The 19,234-nt window shown below is 38.2% G+C and overlaps 1 protein-coding gene across 3 annotated transcripts in view; it reads right to left on the bottom strand.

Moving 5' to 3' along the window:
* Nucleotides 1–16,211, bottom strand: part of LOC118638449 (rho GTPase-activating protein 11A-like) — a 34,065-nt gene extending 17,854 nt beyond the window's left edge. Inside the window, exons 1-7 of one of the 3 annotated variants that reach the window (XM_036274338.1) lie at nt 15,892–16,211; nt 12,242–12,312; nt 10,430–10,526; nt 9,676–9,929; nt 8,859–9,022; nt 8,547–8,693; nt 2,987–3,061 (exon numbers count right to left, since the gene is read on the bottom strand). In XM_036274338.1, the coding sequence (XP_036130231.1) occupies nt 2,987–3,061; nt 8,547–8,693; nt 8,859–9,022; nt 9,676–9,929; nt 10,430–10,526; nt 12,242–12,312; nt 15,892–16,053 (970 nt within the window). In that variant the 5' untranslated portion in view covers nt 16,054–16,211. Of the gene's footprint in view, nt 1–2,986; nt 3,062–8,546; nt 8,694–8,858; nt 9,023–9,675; nt 9,930–10,429; nt 10,527–12,241; nt 12,321–15,891 lie in introns of those variants that run through there. The other 2 variants (XM_036274328.1, XM_036274320.1) reach the window with 2 other exon arrangements.
* Between the last annotated feature and the right edge of the window lie 3,023 nt (nt 16,212–19,234).

The raw sequence follows: 19,234 nt of genomic DNA on the forward strand, positions 1-19,234 counted from the left end.
GGATGGATAAAAATTTTCCAAGCAAACAGAAAGGAAAAAAAGTTGGGGTAGCAATAATACTCATATCCGTTAAAACAGACTTCAAAATGAAGGCCATAACTAAGAGACAAAGAAGGCCACTACATAATATTGAAAGGATCTATCCAAAAGAAGGAAATAACCTTGGTTAACATATACGCACCCAATATAGGAGCACCAAAATACATTAAAAAACTTCTGGAGGATTTCAAAGGAGAAATCAACAGCAATACAATCATAGCAGAGAACTTCAACACCTCATCAACATCACTGGATAGATCCTCTAGACCAGCGGTTCTCAACCTGTGGGTTACAACCCCTTTGGAGGTTGAACGACCCTTTCACAGGGGTCACCTAAGACCATCGGAAACACATATTTCCGATGGCAATTCATAACAGTTATAAAGTAGAGATTACAGTTATAAAGTAGAGATGAAAATAATTTTATGGTTGGAAGTCACCACAACATGAGGAAGAGTATTAAAGGGTTGCGGCATTAGGAAGGTTGAGAACCATTGCTCTAGACAAAAACTTATCAAGGAAACAGAGACTCTAACTGATGCATTAGATCAAATGGATTTAATAGATATCTACAGAGAATTATACCCCAAAACTGCAGAATTCACATTCTTCTCAAGGGCACATGGGACATTCTTCAAGACAGACCACACGTTAGGACACAAACTAAGTCTCTACAAATCCAAGAAGACTGAAATCATATCAAGCATCTTCTCAGATGGCATGAAAATAGAAATTACAGCAAAAACATTCAAACACATGGAGGCTAAATAGCATGTAATTAAACAATGAACGTGTTACCAAGGATATCAAGGAAGAAATTAAAAACTTCCTGGGAACCAATGAAAATGAACACACAACAACATAAAATCTGTGGGATGCAACAAAAGCAGTCCTAAGGGGGAAGTTCATAGCACTACAGGCCTACCTCAAGAAAGAAAATTTTCTAATTGACTTTCTAACCCTACAACTTAAAAACTAGAAAGTCAACAAAAAGAGGCCCACACCAAGACACATCATAATCAAAATGCAAAAGGTTCAAGACAAAGAGAGAATCTTAAAAGCAGCATGAGAAAAGTAGTTAGTAACCTACAAGAGAGCTCCATTAAGACTGTCAGCTGATTTCTCAAAAGAAACTTTGCAGACCAGGAGTGGCAAGAAATATGCAGAGTGATGAATAGCAAGAACCTACAAACAAGATTACTTTATCCTGCAAAACTATCATTTAGAATGGATAGACATACAAAGAGTTTCCCAGTCAAGAAAAAGCTAAAGGAGTTCATCACCACCTAACCATTATATGAAATGTTGAAGGGTCTTCTTGAAGAAAAAGAAGATAAAAAATATGAAAAAAACAAAATGGCAATAAATACATATCTATCAACAACTGAATCTACAAATATAATGAACAAGCAGAACAGAAACATTCTCATAGATACAGAGAACATTTTGTTGGTTGCCAGATGGGAGGGGGGTTGAGGGAACGGGTGAAAAGGGTGCAGGAATTAAGAAATACAAATTGGCTGTTAGATTGACAAACCTTCAAGGGAAGGGATGTGCGAGGTAGGGGGGTGGGAAGAAATAAACCAAAGAATTTATATGCATATATGCATAACCAATGGACACAGACAGTGTGAGGAAAGGTAGAAGGGGGGGGGGGTGGAAGCCAGGAGGAGAGGGTCAAAAGGGGAAAAAGAAGGAATATCTATAATACGTTCAACAATAAAGATAAGTTTTAAAAAAACAATAAAAAAAGAAAGATAAAGAATCCAATAAGAAAATGGGCAGAGGAACTAAATAGACACCTCTCCAAACAGGACATACAAATGGCCAAGAGACATATGAAGAAATGCTCAACATCACTAAGCATCAGAGAGATGCAAATTAAAACGACTATGAAGTATCACCTCACACCTGCCAGAATGGCTGCCAACAACAAATCATCAAACAAGTGCTGGGGAGGGTGTGGAGAAAAGGGGACTCTAGTGCACTGCTGCTAGGAATGCAGACTGATGCAGCCACCATGAAAAACAATATGGTGTTTCCTCAAAAAATTAAAAATTGAACTGCCATTTGACCCAATGATCCCACTTCTAGGAATATATCCTAAGAGGCCTGAAACACCAATCAGAAAGAATATATGTATCCCTATGTTCATAGCAGCACTATTTACAATTGCTAAGATCTGGAAACAGCCCAAGTGTCCATAAATAGATGAGTGGATAAAAAAGCTGTGGTACATAGACACAATGAAATACTATGCAGCTGTAAGAAAGAAAGATCTCTTTTCCTTTGAGATGACTTGGTGGGACTTGGAGACTATTATACTAAGGGAAATAAGCCAATCAGAGAAAGACAAATACCACATGATCTTACTTATTTGTGGAATATAATAAACAAAATAAGCTGATGAACAAAACAGACCCATTAACATAGAAAGGAGTATGGTTCAGACGGACAAACCTCAGAGGAGGGGTGCAGGGGAGAGGAATGAAATAAACCAAAGAACTTATATGTCTGTATGCTTAACCAACGGACATAGACAGCAATGCTTGCGGGGGGTGGGGGGGGGTGGATTAGGTAGAGGGTGTCTAGGAGGGAAGAGGAGAAACATCTGTAACAAAAATAAATAAAAATTGAAAAAATAATAATAAAATAAAATTTAAAAAATTGTAACACACTAATAAACTTCTGGTTCTAAAATAAAAATATGATTGAGCTATTTTCACATGTTCTATATAATCAAATTTACAAGCAACAGAAAAGCATGATTTAGAAGATTAAAGATATAAGAGACTAAAAGAAAGTCTTATAATTTTGGATTCATTCTATCCGATGTAATTAGCAAGTCACAGCATAGTATTATAGTACAGTATCTCCATTGAAAATATTGATTTGATTAAATCAAAATAACACAGCAACTTTCATTTAAATAAATACATATACCTACCAATTCTTTCTTGTTGAGGTGTAACAGAGGGTGTTTTGTTATATTTAAGTTTATTTAGTGCTCCACTGACAAAATCTGAAATGCAAGGAATACATAATTATATAATCAATTATAACTAAACATTTATTTACCTATCTTTCACCAATAATTCATATTGATATTTGTGGTCTTCTAGCATCAAAGTTTTTATCAACATGATTTTAAGGCCATTTAAGGTTTCTTAAAGGAATTTATTTCAAAATAGGAAGGAAATTAAATGATATATTTTTATTCCATTCCACTTACACTCTCATCTCTCTCAAAAAAAGATATACAATACTGAATGAAATATAAAACAAATATTTCTGACGTACAGAAAGAAATGGGAAAGGAAAGCATTACTTGTTGAGGAAGGGAGGAGGAAGTGGCAACAACAGAAAAGGCTTTGCAGAGTAAGTAAAACCTGGCCTGCGTTCTGAAGGATTAGTAGGTGTTGATTTGAGACAAGGTGAATAACATATGCAAAGGCATGTAAGTAAACATAGGATGCATCTATATTAGAAACCACTAGGTTTGATATTGCTAAAGCAAACAGTGAGCAGTGGATATGGTAAGAGACATGCTTTCTATATGCGGAAAAATAGGGTGTGTGTGTCATTTTGAAAAACTTGAACTTCTCCAAAGGCAAAAGAGCAAAACTGTCTGATCTGCATTTTAGAAAAATTACTCTGGCAGCAATGTGAAAGACAGACCTGAGGCAGCAAACCTCCTTGGAGGCAGGCAAACTAGATGAAGGTTCTTCTAAGTAGATTACTAAGTCATTCAACAAGTATTTAACTTGTTCCTACAATGTGTCAAGCACCGTGTTAGCATTAGAGATACAACAGTGACCAAAACAGACATAGTCTGCCTTTACAGAACTTGTTCTTGGAGAGGAAACAAACAATAAATACACTGAGGAAATACTAAATACACAATGTCAAATGGGTTAAGTAGTTTCAAGTACAAATATAATGACAGATTTATACTGAGGAGTCAAAGGTGTCCCTGAGGAAGTGATATTTGAGAACTGAAGGAAGGGTGGAAATTAGCCAGACAAGAGATGATGGTCTGAACAGAGACAGGAACAATGGAGGCAGGATTAAAGGTACTCAAGAGATCAAAGTTACAAGATTTGGTGAGCAGTGAGATGTAGGGATGAGGAAAGAGTAAATAAGAATATATAAAAATCAGATTTTGATGAGAGTAGAAAATGGTACCACCAAAAAAAGAGGAGGGGGGAGGGGGAATTATGAAAGGAAGAGCTAGACATGTCTATGAGATGCTAAGATGGGTATAAATCCATTTGTGGGAAGATCTGGGCTGGAGAAGAGATTTGGGAATCATCAGCCCAGAAATGGTAGTTTTTAAAAATGACAGTGAATGAGATCATTTTAAAAAACAAAGAGTAAGAACTATGAAGAATGGACCATTTAATAGGCAGTCAGAAAAAAAATCCAAAAAAAGGGAGACAGAACAAATGGTTTAAAGAGGCAGGAAAACCATAAAAGCATAGTATTACAAAACAAAAACAAACAAACAAAAAAGGAAAGAAAAGTATCAGGAAGGAAAGTACATAGTCAAGTGGTCAGAGATTCTCAATAATACGGGCCAAAAATATATATACACTGGATTTAGCTACATGGAAATTGTGACTTCAAAAGGAAGACTTTCATACAAAAATATACCCTCAATTTTCAAATACAATGAAACAAAAAGTCTCTTAAATATGTTATTCACCAAATATTACTCAAAATAGTTATTTAAATTCAAGCTCAGCTATAGCCCACTTATGTATTGAGAAATCTTACACCCTCAAGTGAAATATGCAGAAACCACAGAATAGTGAAAACCTCAGCAAAGAGCCAAAAATAGGCAATGGCTAACCAAGCCAAACTTCATGAAGCTTGGGTAGATAAATAAGGTTAATATGAAAGAGGAAAAAGGAAAAAAATGAGAAACATGAGGCAGAGCAGAAGAAACCTGAGCAACAGATTCAGCCACAGCAGATAACACACAATTACACCAGCAGAGCAAAATCAGGAGTATGGAAAGATAAACTGTTCCCTCCATAATCTGAAATTGTCCTGACCGCATAATGGGCCACACTGAAAGTACACACCATCTCTAGAGAAACAGAAAAGTTTTGTCCCAATCCCCTTAATAGTCTCATGAGTTTACTATACTATTTCAGGAAGTACCACACTAAGAAGGGCATCACATTAATTAAATCAGCTCAGCACTGCATCACTGTCATTCGTTAGCACAAAGACAATGCAGAGGAGCGCACACACTCACATACATGGACAAGAATGGGAAAATTATGATAGACCAAATTCCTCTTTCAAGTTTGCTCATGGAATTCTATGCAGATTCTGGAGCAATACAATTATTGAGAATTGCCATACCTAGCATAAAATTAAGCTAGGTTAACTAACTCATACAATTGCAAAATAAAAGTTCTAGAGATTGGTTGCACAATGTGAATGTACTGAACACTACTGAAGTGTACACTTAAAAATAGTTAAGATGATCAATAGTGTTGTATTTTTTCCACAATTTAAAACGCAGCCAAAAGATTCTTCAAAGCAACTGCAATCAGATTACATTGTTTGTGGCATTTTAAAGTCTCATATTAAAAGAAAGGGGGGGAAAGGCTAGCTATAACAAAAAATAAACACTGATTGTCTAGAGCTCCTGAACAGTTCCAAATTGCTAATTAAACTGAAGTATTACATGATACATGAAAAAATGCTACCATAACCTGTTTTAAGTACCCCTAGGTTTAAGTTAAATATCAGTTAACTCAACTTACTGTATTCATTCAGTAGTTTATGCCTACTCAGTAAAAAACAAAACAAACAAAAAACACTAGGTTGGATACAATGATGTATAAAACATGGTGTCTACCTTAAAAGAGCATTAAATATAATCAGGTAAGAGAGTCATGCAGAAGGAATAAATATAAAACCAGATGAAGCCTATTAAAAGTCTAGAATATTATAGAATGTAGGAGCAGAAGAGCAATTTCCCCATTAAACAAAGAGAGGGGGGGACTTGATTGACAAAACTTCAGGCTAAATTTTGACAGCTGGATATAATTTGAATAGCAGGAGTGAATGGAAGTAAAATGTTATATCAATAAATAGCATATGCAAAAGAACAATGTCTAGAAAACAATATAGAATAGTTTGTCTATAGTATAGATTGAAAGGAGAAACAGGAAACAGTACAAAAGCATGCTAAAGCAATCCTGTGAAAGACCTTTAATGTCAGGCTATAAATATCAATATTTATCGATGCAAGTTTATGAAGGGTATGTACGTAAGATACATGGTAAGAGTTATAGATCAAGAATGTCAGCTTTGAGCCCTGGCCAGTGTCGTTCAGTGTCAGCCTGCGCACCAAAGGGTCTCAGATTCAATTTCTGGTCAAGAGCACATACCTGGGTTGTATGTACAATCCGAAGCCCCAGTCAGGGCACATGCGGAGGCAACCAACTGATGTCTCTCACATCAATGTTTCTCTTTCTCTCTCTCTCTCTCTCCCTCCCTTCCACTTTCTAAAAATCAGTGGAAAAAATATCCTCAGGTGAAGATTAACAGACAAAAAAAAAAAAGAGTCAGCTTTGACAGCAATAGCAGGACAGATTCAAATAAGGAGGCACAAAAAACAAGGAGATTCTCAGTTAAGATGCAGTGAACACTGAAGATAGAATTTTCTAGAACCTGAAAGCTGTGGGAATATAGACAGTAAATTAAGAGTTAGGTACAAAAGGCTTAGAGCCCGAGTGATTAGACAATGGTAATGCTGTTGATAGAAAAAAGAATTCAAGCACAATCAGTTTAAAGAAGGTAAAGATGGCCCTGGCCAGTTTGGCTCAGCAATTTAGAGCGTCGGCCCGTGGACAAGAGAGTCCCAGGTTCGGTTTCCACAAGACCACATACCTCAGTTGCAGTTTGTCCCCGCTCCAGTTGGGGTCGTGTGGGTGGCAACCACTCTATGTGTCTTTCTCACGTCAATGTTTCTCTCCCTCCTTCCCTCCCTCTTTCCCTCCTGCTCTATCTGAAGATAAATGCAAAGAAAAAAAGGTAAAGATGATCACTACAAAATGCTGAGCTTAAAGCACCAAGGGAAAGCAGAAGTGAAGGTGTCTGTAGCCCTTACTAAAGTGGAACTGACATGGTTAAATAGGAAAATTGTTATTAAATAAATAATTTGTATGAATAGTTAAAAAAAATAAAGTGGAACTAACATTTGCCAGATAACAGTGAATGATAGAGATCCAGCGTTCATCTATTTAAATGAGATAACTGAAACTACAGGACTAAATGGAAGTAGGGTAATAAAGATAGCCTGTATCTGGGAATAGCTACATTTGGGGTAGAAAGAAGTCTAATGGGTTGAATTGTGTCCTCCAAGATATGTTTAAGTCCTAACCTTATTTGCAATTAAGGTCTTTGCAGTTGCACTCAAATTTTTGGTACTTTGTTACAGTAGTCCTAGGAAACTGACACAGAAGGCATAAGAGAAATCTATACAGGAAGCAAAGAAACAATAGAAGGCAACACCATATAAACCAATAGATTAAGGAACTCGAGGTCTTTTTTCATTTTTTGGTAATGTTCCTTCATTATTATTTTTTTTTCTTTATTGGTTTTAGAGAGAGAGGAAGGGAAAGGGAGAGACAGAAACATCAATGAGAACATCGATTGGCCACCTCCTGCATGCCCCCCCACTGGGGATCGGGTCCACAACTTGGGCATGTGCCCTGACCGGAAATCGAACTGGTGACCTCTTGATGCATGGGTTGACACTCAACCACTGAGCCACACTGGCCGGGCTGTTCCTTCGTTATTTAATTCATATCCCTAATTAATTCATATCACTTTCAAATCATGATCTCACACCTGGATTATTGCCACATTTCTGACTATTCTCCCTACCTCCAAGTCTCAATTCTTCAAATCAAATAACTTCCTAAAATAGTTTAATCATGTTATACCTCTTCTCATAAACCTTCAATGGTTCTCCAATACACAGCTTAATATTCTAATTCTTTAGGCTGACATTGAGGTCACCATAATATCACCCTAATCCTTAGGATGAACACTTCCATCAACTTACACTGGTCTTTTTACACAGACATTGATTACTTCTTCCTTATAGAAATCTTTTTTCATAGCATCCTTCTCATCTAGAATAGGATACAAAGAGTCTGACCCTCCACCCAATGCCCCTTAGATTCTACCTATTCTTCAAGAAGGTTTAGTCTGACCTATTTGATGAGTCCTGATCATTATAAGCCCGAGAACTTTTCTCATTTGAACACATTTTGTTTTTGCTAAAAATCTAGCACATAATATTAGACTGTATTGTCATTTCTACTTTTCACTTTTTCCATGCATATGTTTTGCCTTTGCAACTATGCTGTAAGCACCAAAAAGGCATACACCATAGCTTCTGCTTCTCTATGTTCAAATGCATTTAAGATAAAGCAAATTGCTGTACCTCCATAAAACAGACTGTCACTGCTACTTACCTCCTACACTTTGTCTTCGCTTTCTCTTATAGTCACCAGGAGTTTCATATTCACCTTCTTCAAAGCCTTCCAGTGATGGAGTAGCACAGAGACCATCAATACCCAACATAGCTGGTATCTTTTCCAGAATAAAATCTGGAACATGCCCTAAAGGAAAACGTTCACAATTAAGATCTTTCCTCTATTCCCTCCTGCGATGTTTAAATAGTATAAACCAACTTTCTAACAGCTGTCTTCAAATTCACTTGGAAGAAGCTGAAAGCTCCCTCATTTAAACACATCCCATTATTTAATAATGCAACTACATCTTACCAATATCTGATGCATAATCAATAAAAGTCTGTACTACTGCAGCCTGTAATCGTAGCTTTTTTTCTGTGTTGGCAGACATCTTTTCATGTCCTTCACTTGTCTGAAGAAGGTTTGGTGCAAATATCACTGCAAGATTGCTGCTATCCATCTTATTCTCACTGGATCTTAAATTTAAAAAGGTTTAATGAGATGGTGCCAAAGATAAAAACAAAGAGTTAAAATAACATATTAAGTACATTTTGAAGACCTCTTACTTTACCAGTGAAACACAAGTCACAATAGTTACCCTTCATCTAACATGATCAGCTTGAAGTAAGACACAAACAGAAATATACAGCTTCTGTCTGCTTAAATACACAACATCAAAATCACAGAAACATAGGGCCTACACTTTGTTTTTCCACACAAATTGAACATGTGTGACTTTCAAACCCACACAGAAAATCTGAAGTATTAGAAAGCAAAAAGTATGTCTAGAACAAACAGGCTCACTAACAGTAGGGAGAAGAAGCAAATTTGAAAAGCAAAACATGAATATTTTAAAAACACAGTATTCTGAAACCATTCAGTGGACAAAGAATCCTATAAGCCCCAATAAGCCATTAAAGACATTCATAATAATCACTCTCAGAGAGCAAAGAAATAGTAAATTACTTGGTATATTGTTTCTTCAATTATATAGGGTAGATTTCTTATAGTAAGAAAACATATTTTTTAGAAAATTTTTCACTCCAAATGAATTTTTTATCTATAAGAGTAAATCTAGGTAAGTGAGAAATTTAACTTTCATTTCCTAAAACTTTTAATTACTACTTACCTAAGAGAAACATTCCTGAGGAAGTTAAAGAAGTATCTTAATAAATTAATAGTGTGGTCAGGCATAAGACAGGAGAGCAACAATGTTGCTTTTTTCTTCTCCTCTGTTCCTAACTGTTGAGCTTTGAAAAGTGCTTCATGCAAATCAACTGGGAGAAGGGGCTCTGGCAATTCCCTAAAAAACTGTTTAATTAATCCTGCAATATCACAAGGAGGTGCAGAAGACAGACCACTTTCACCATGATCCAGTTTATTCTGAAATAGATAAAATAATCTTGAGTACTTGGAGGCTTAGGATTATACTGCAAATAAAATATCATTTCTTATACTCTAAAGAGCTTTCTTTAATAAGTTTCTCTTACCTCTTGATTTAATATATCACTCCTTTTTAGAAGGCTAAAAATAATAAAATTTAATTTTTTTTCATTTCTAGGAACAAGGACCATGAATTGAAACTATTCTAAACTTTCAAAGCATTATATAAACAGCTTGATTGTGATTTTACAATGTATACATAAATCAAAACATCAAGTTATATCTTAAATGTATTTGTAAATTATACCTCAATAAAACTGAAGAATAAAAAGCATTATATAGATGATATACTTTCTTTTGGGGGAAAAGTTCTTCTGCCATGAAAAAAGTTACCTGAAAATTCAAGTTCTGTCAGTAATTCATGTAACACTGCTAAATATTCAATCGTAAAAACCAAAAAGTGGTACAAAAGAGAAATTACAGTTCAAGAATATGCCTACCTTTAGTGCTTTTAGACGAATAACAGATCCAGATTTCCTAAAAAGCCCTTCTGTATGAATATGCTCTTCTAGAGATGTGCAAGCATCAACAAGAAAACTGAAAGAGAAATATTTTCAGGTGGCCAGAAACACATATCCCTAAATCCTTTTATTCTTCCAAAGTACACAAGCAGACCACGCATTGCACCCCTTTCAGAAGCTCTGATACCACAAATCCCTTTAATCTGTGATAAAAGGTTACTTGTTTCCTAAATTCCTCTCTAGGACCTACCTTTTACCCATGGTAACTTCAATGAGCCCATTCAATCCAACATCCTTCTCAATCCTTCCCTTCTCCGCTTTTACTCAGAGCACAGGATTTGTCTTTTGCACTGCCTCAACTCTACTTCTTCACATCCCAGTCGCTCCTCCACCCTCTCCAATCAGACTCTTATCCCCATCACTACAACAAAACAGCTATCACCAGAGTCATTTTGCTTGTCCTAACAGCATTTAACACACCTGACCACTCCCAGCTCATCTTGAAAATACTTTTTCACTCTTCTGGTTTACCTGCTGACTCCCTGACTGTTTCTTTTCAAATTTCTTTTCTGGATCCTCCTTTTCTGCCAGACCTCTACATGCTAGGATGACCCAGGGCTGTGTCTAAGGCCTTCTTCTTTTCTTCATTCTCTCTCCATGTACGATCTTGCACAGCACACACAGTTTAAAGTATCTACCATCTACTACATTTGCCCAAATATAAGGCAAGGTTTTTTTTCTCACTCCAACATTTTCTCTCAGAGAAGTCCGATATATCCGTCTTTACAATCCTTTTCACATTTAAAAGTGTGTGCTCAATTTTTATATTGAACAATTTTTAACAACCAATGTGAGCGTTAGATGCTTAGTTAACACAGTTGGTACCAACAAATTAGGATGGATGTCAGCTGTAAGCAACTGATAAAATTGCACTGGTACAAGATGGCTGAATGTCGCAGAGGTTAACTGAAAGAATAGGTTTTTTTTTTTTAAGCAAGCAAAGAAATAACAACAAAGATGTCATTATTACTGGGAATATGACTTTGCAATTCTAAATGTTGAAAAATCATTATACACAAACCTTTTGTAGGTTATTTAAAAAGCAAAATAGTAAGTGGTTACTTATGAAGATTGTGACTCTATACCTATAGGCTGAGGGAAAATGGTTCTAAGGCAACAAGGTACTCAATAAATGCTTTTTAATAATGCACCAATTAAAAACCTAGGTTACTGGACTAGAGTAGGCAGACTAAAACCTACTTTCGACAGAAGGAAAAATAATTAGAAAGAGCTTAAACAGTTTCTTTATATGCATTTAAACTATTTTCTTAAGATGTAAACTTGCCTAGTAATTTCTAATGCAGTTAGTCCAAAAGATTATTTGTAAATAGTAAGCAACGTAGAAAAGCTCAAGTGTTATATGATTTATATTCACAAATACTCTAATATATTAGCATAATATTTTTATCCAACTTTTCTAAAACAAACAAAAATACCAATACTTTAGCTCTATTGGTAATTCAGTATATTACTGAATATAATCAGAATTGAGGCAAAAGAATTGGTATAGATCTGAAATCTCTAATTTAAAAAAACAAAAGTAATTTATTCATTACTAAACCTTAAAATTCAATCCTGGGAGTGAGTACAAATGTAAAAGTTTTTTTTACATGACTATTGAGAAATAAAATCATTTGCTAGTTCAAAACAAATGTGTGAATCAATCAACTATTTATTTTTAAACATTCAAACACCAGTTTAAAATATTCATTCATTTCAAACTTTGCTTACCTTGGAATGTGTCCATATTCTGGTACAACAGAATGAGGCAATGCATTAAAAGGTACTCCAAATATTTTACCCTAAAACAACAAATTCAGTTACTCTAACACAAATACTAAGCACAACATACGTTTTCTTAAACATCACACAAATTAATAGCCCAGAAAAAAAAAAAAAAAGCAGAAATAAACTATTGGTCAAGACAATGACAGCGATTATTTCAAGATTATTTAGTAAAAAGTAATTTATGTTAGGTGCTGAGTACAACAATGGCAAAGATAAAGTCAGTGTCTTCGAGCAATGTGGTAAATTCCATCGGTTTCCAATTCCATAAATGGAAAAATCAATACAGTTAGTATTTAGTCAGGAAATTCTTAAATAGAATTTGTCCCAAAACACTAACATTTCCCTCAAAATACTACCTGTTCCTCCAGTAACCTTATAAATACTGGCCTTATACCTTCCTTCCTTCATCTTATAAATGCTAATTTGAACAAAAGGCTGTCAATTGATAGTGGTAATTCCTGTCATTTACTGGATACTTCCTAAAATTACACCAGAAGTGGTTACTTTTAGACCTGATTATCTTTTACACACTCCATGGAAAAGTGCTATTCAAACTCTAAGGTACCCAAGATAGGGATTCTGCAAACATTTAATTCAAATTTCATTAAACTACTTTGAAAACCATTGTAAACAGTCACATTCAAATGTATTACTCACATTCAAAATTTAATACGTTGAAAATGCCAAGAGTAAACTTGTATGTTTGTACACACCTTGCCACTATTTGTGCATTCAAACTTCTTAAAAATGTGTCACTGATTAAAAAAGTTGTAATTTTTCACTGGACTTAAAAATACATATTAAAGCCTGTATATGTCTACCTACACAACATTAAATAAGTGGGTATATATGATTTCACAAATGTTAATTTAGCTGAAATGAATCTGCTCTCCAAAAATGTTCTTGAAGCACTTATTTTTTTTTTATCCTCACCCGAGGACAATTTTCCATGTTTGGTTCAGAGTGGGAGGAAGAGAGAGAGAGAGAAAGAAAGAAACACTGACATAAAAGGGACACAATGAGTGGCTGCCTCCCACACGACCCAACCAGGGCTGGGGACAAACTACAACTGTGGACAAACGGTAACCGTGGTTTGTGCCCTTAGCGGGAAATGAACCGGGGCCTCTCTGGCCTGCAGGTCAACACTCTAACCGCTGAGCCAAACCGGCCAGGGCGAAACACTTATGCTTTAAGAGCATCTTATTTAACCTTATATTTACAATAAGAAACCATCCAGTATTGTTCATGATTCAAAAGACTAACAAAATCTCCCTAGTCCTTTTTCAAGCATGCAGCTCCATTTAATTGAGAAATATAGAAAAGACAATGCAGTGCAGCGCTTTAAGAGAGCAAGTTCCTAGAGGCAGAACTGCCAGATTTTGAATCCTGGCTCTTCCACTTATCAGGTGACCTTGACCAAATTAACATTCTTTATGACTCAGTATTCTCACATAGGTTCCAAGTCATAGTTGTATAAATAATTAAATGATGTAAAACATTTATATCAGTGCCTGACAAAGAAGAAAATTTGCTGCTGTTATGATCAACACTTCAAGGAGAGCTACTTAAAATAAAATTAACATACGCACCCCCTTGTTTGGATAAATCAGAATTTTCTTGACACCAAAGAACTAAAGAAATCTAGTTTCAAATAATCACCTGTCTTGTTAGATCCCATTCATATAACACTACAATCTTGTATTTCTTTATTAGAATATTTTATTGGTGTTTGTAGCATGAAAATCAGGATGCAGACCATTTATATAGTAACAACTATTAGTTCAAATGGCAAGTGACAGGCATTGGGCTAGTCCTACTGACATATCTTAACATGTTTATAGACAACCCAAGGAGAGATACCATCATTCCCACTTTACAGAGTAGGAAAACTAAAGATGAGGAAAATTGAACAAGCAGTTCAAGGTTACACACCTCATAGTGATAGAGCAGGATTCAAACTCCGATCTATCTGAATCTAAAGACAATGTCAGTTTTTCTTAAGAGGTAAAGAAAAAACCTGTGTACAGATTCTTTCACATTCTTACAAAACCAACTATATTTGGGATCTTGGAAAGCTAGTTATACAACCAGAAGGAACCACTATAGCTTTAAAATATGAACAGATATGTTGCCATTAAGCTGCAAACAACAAAAACAATTTCTGCAGAATTTATAAGAGGTATACAAATCATCATTTTTTTTTTTTTTTAATCCTCACCCGAGGATATTTTTCCATTTTTTGTACAGATAGAGAGGGAGGGAGAGAGAGGAAGGGAGAGAGAGAGAGAAACATCGACGTGAAGGGACACATCGAGTGGCCGCCACCCGCACGACCAACCAGGGCCGGGGACAAACTGCAACTGAGGTACGTGCCCTTAGCGGGAACAGAACCCGGGTCTCTCCGGACCGCAGGCCGACGCTCTAACCGCTGAGCCAAACTGGCCAGGGCTCATCATTTTTTTTTTTAAATCCTCACTGGAGGACATGTTTTACTGATTTTAGAGAGAGAAAGAGGGAGAGAGAAACACTGATGTGAGAGAGGAACTGTATGCCTCCTGTATGCACCCTAACCTGGGATTAAACACACAAGCTAGGTATGTGCCCTGACCAAACTCAAACCCAAAACCTTTTGGTGTACAGGACGATGCTCCAACCAACTCCCAGTCAGGGCACAAGTATTTTTGTTAGTTTTCTTCAAGTACTTCTTATCTTTCAGAAATTATAAACTATTAGGAGGTACAAAATTTAGTTTTATCAGTTTTCAGCTCTTGGAAAAACACCATAATTAGGCAAATAAATTTAAAATAAAATATTTTATGTTCCATTTACTTTATTTTTCACAATGAAATTCTTGATGATGCAGTAGAGATATAAAATCTCATTTAAAATTCCCTTACCTTGACCACCCAAAAATCATCAACAGCTTTTAACTCATGCTACTCTGGCTTCTCATCTTACTCATTTTAAAAAACATAGCTTTGTCTCAAAATATGATATAATCAAGCTGCAAGCTTGCCCCCAACCCCAAATTGGTGAATATAGAGGTACCATCTGAAGCCTATTCTAATGTTCTGTCACATCTCCTCATGTACTGATTCATTTAGAAAATGTACTGGTCTCTCTTGTCCTTCAAATCTTACTCTACAACAATGGTGTAGTGTTTGTCTCCTTTCCCATGTGCTATTTGTTCAAAATACAATAAACTAGCAATGTCTTGAAATATTTTTAATTGTCACAACTGGGAGATGCTACTGGCATCTTGTGGGTAGAAGTCAGAGATGTTGCTAAACATCCTACAATGCACAGAACAGCCATATGCCACACACACACACACACACCCATTATCTAGCTCAAAATATCAAGCTGCTGAGAAATGAAAAGTGCTGCTATTTTCTCTCAATGACCAAAAATCTCTGCAAAGAATTAAAAATGTCACTCTTTAAATTTCTGCAATTGGCCTTTTGGATTTAATGAGACAAACTTAACCACATTGTCTTTGGATCCACACAGCAAAAACACTTTAGCATGACCGGGCAGTGATAGTACAGGGTGTGCTTTCTTCCCCCTCAACCTAAATCGTCCCCGGAACTTACCACTATTTCCGTGGCTGCTGCTTCGTGTCTCCTGCGATCGCACTGCCCACGGCCACCTTTAACCTTAATGCCGTAGACAGCCCGAAGCTGCTGCAACAAGGCCAACCTCACCAGCCTCTGATCCCACATCTCGGGTACGTCCCCTACTCGCCGAGGCCGCATCCGAGTCCTGAAATTCACCCGCCACCAAGTCTTCCAATTTCCCAACAGGTTTGCGTTCTGTCCCGCTGCCTTCCGGCCACGTCTGGCAGACTTCCGGCTCCGGACCCCAGCCACTTCCACGGCTCTTTCCTTGTTCCGCTATCCACTTCCACCAACCGTCCTCTCTTAACCCTTTGATCTAGCCACCCCTCACCTTTCCTTCACTTACTCTGACCTTCTTTCTTGTCGCACGACCCTTTCAGCTACTTACACAGCCCTCCCTTCTTTCTCCCGATCCTTTCGTTCCTGGCACCAACGCCCATTACCAGCTTCTCACCACCTCCGGCCACTTCCCAAGACCCCCTTTCCTCTAAACCCGACTGCCCTCGTCTCTCTCCGAACTGTAAAGACGACGCTTCTCGCCCCTCCTGCCCAGGCAGGGTCAGTTGAGTGCGCGTCCCGGTCCCCGCCCCGCCCCGCCCCGCCCCACCCCGCCCGGCCGCCCGGCCAGCCGGCTACTCAGGCGCCTCTTCCAGTCCCGGTCCCCGCCCGGGCTGGTCACCACCGTCACCCCGTCTCACAGCCTGCTCCTTCCTTCCCCCAACAGCCTGCCTGTGGCCCTCAGCTTGCACATCCTGGTGAGCTCACTGAAGCCCAAAATCTCTCCTCATGCCTCCGCCCCCACCTCCTCTGCGGACACCTGGAACCACCGTAGCTGTCCCGCACTCACTTGTAACAGACTCAAATGGCAGCGCCAAACAGCGCTCCGCACTCTGATTGGCCCGCTCCTTTTTTCAAAATTAGGACCTCGGAGGGTGGCCAGATGCTGCCTGTCTAGAGAGGTGCGGGCGGAGACGAGATCACGAAACGTGTGGTGGGGGAAAAAATGAAAGAGCATGAAAAGAAATATAAGTTCCACTTGCTCCTTCACAGCCATATTTTTAGAGAAAACATATAAAGAATACTTTAATACATTTGGCCTGCGCCTGAGACAATATATTCGGGGAAATATGATAGACACCTCATTCTCCGTTGTTCGAAACTTGGTCGAAGCCGAAGGCCCTCCCTAGGAAAAACCGCTTCTACGGACACTGAGTTGGGACAAGTTGAGCGAGGATTCATAAACGCTGATTTTGGTAACCTTAACCCAAAGCCTTTAGTGGAAATTCCGGGTACAGAAACTGGTCCCTATTTGAAGGACTGATGTTGACACTCAAATCTTGGCGCACAGGTAGTTAAATATAGCAAAGAAAACCTGTCCTGAGAGAATAGAGTGCTGGAGGAAGGCGAAGTCCGCGGGAGGCGGCAGCTGCAGGAGCGTCCTCCTGGGCTTTGCAATTTGGAGACGGGAGGAACCCGGCCCCTGGATCGCACGTTGCTGAAGTCTTGGTTATCTTGTTGACAAACAGCACTGCACGCATCTGGCTCTTGTCCCCCCACCCCCGCTGCTTTTCCTTTCCCAGACGCTGGCGGCGATCCCTTCAGGGTGTTCTCTATTTTCGGGGATGTAATGATTTCAGGGCTCCTGTGGAGTGATCTATTTGTACGCCCCAGCTTTCTTTCTGTGGGTCTAAGGTCCCTGAAAAGGCTGAAGCCAGGGTCATGTTTACTTCCCACGAAGTGTAGCCCAGAACTTTGAATTAAGTTCTCATTGAATGCTTTTTGGATGGATGGATGGATGGATGGATGGATGGATGGATGGATGGATGGATGATTTCTATTAGCAAGAAAAGCTTTCAGCTAACACTTTTATACAGTAGGTAAACAACACCTTGAGAATGAAGACTAAGGCTCTATATTTGGGAAGAGGAAGCAGGAAAGCATACCAACATGGCTATGTTCACAGACTCCAGATCCCTAGTTCTGTGGAGTGTTAAAAAGCAGATAGATGCCCTGGCCGGTTTGGCTCAGCGGTTAGAGCGTTGGCCTGCGGTCCACAGAGACCCGGGTTCGGTTCCCGCTAAGGGCACGTACCTTGGCTGCAGTTTGTCCCCCGCCCTGGTTGGGTCGTGTGGGTGGCAACCACTCAATGTGTCCCTTCACATTAATGTTTCTCTCTCTTTCTCTCTCTCCTTCCCACTCTGAGTAAAAAATGGAAAAATGTCCTCCGATGAGGATAAAAAAAAAAAGCAGATAGATAGCTAATCAAATAAATGTGGGGATTTAAAGCAGTTTTTTGTTTGTTTGTTTTTGCTACATGTGCTCTAGGGGCCTTTAATGCACCATTGTGCATTGGGACTTACCAGTAAGAGAGAATTAGGCAGCATGTCCTAGTGTTTGCTGAGTTATTGTTTGGTCTCATTATTTCAGAGTACTTGGTTGGTGTTTGAGAAATAAAGCTTTGGTACTCGCTGCACCATGTTTAGGTAAACTCATTGAGAACACCTTTCAGGGCTGCTCTTCTCATACTTGGTGGGCTTTCCTATCTCTGCACTCATACTGTCTCCAACATTTAGTCAAATATTTCTGTGGTCCCTCTGATCTAAGAAATTTGGAGACAGTTGTAGAATATATATATATATATATATATATATATATATATATATATAATTTAAAGAAGCAGAAAATCGAGTGGGTATGAGGAAAGTAATAGTTTGAACTCATTGAAGGCCTTTCAAAGATGGACGGTCCATCAGACTAAAATGTCACTGGCGGTTCTTGCTTGACCCTTCAAGTAAGCAGACAAGGATAGAGAGGTTTATGCCACTCTCTAGAATAAGGCAGGGGTAGTGTGTTGTTTGGGTTCTCCAAGGAGCAGACACCCAGACATGATTAGATGTGCAAAAGATTTATTGGGGGAAGTGTTTGTGAAGGATAAATGGGAGAAAGCAAGAGTAGGAAGAGAGAATCTTTAGATCATGAAGCAGGTCTGACCCCTGTGAACAGGGAGAAGAAAGGAAGGAAGGAGGCTTAGATAGGAAGAACCCCAATTACAGCACAGTTCTAAGAATTTCTGGGCAGGCTGATGGGCAGTTCCTCACTTAAAATCACATGTTGGAAGAGTCTTGTGTCCCAAAGGAAGGGCCAGTACTAGTAACCCTCAGTCATTGGCTGGGAGCAGCCATGGTGCAAATGCCTTGGCGGATCCAGAGGGCCAGCATCTGATGCTGTCAGTCAGCTATGCTCCTTGCAGCAGAAAATCTGAGTGGTTAATGTTTATGTACCCCAGAGGGAATGAAGTCAGATGACCAGGGTTTGAATC

The sequence above is a fragment of the Molossus molossus genome, unplaced genomic scaffold, assembly GCF_014108415.1.
Source record: "Molossus molossus isolate mMolMol1 unplaced genomic scaffold, mMolMol1.p scaffold_m16_p_1, whole genome shotgun sequence".
NCBI lineage: Eukaryota > Metazoa > Chordata > Mammalia > Chiroptera > Molossidae > Molossus > Molossus molossus.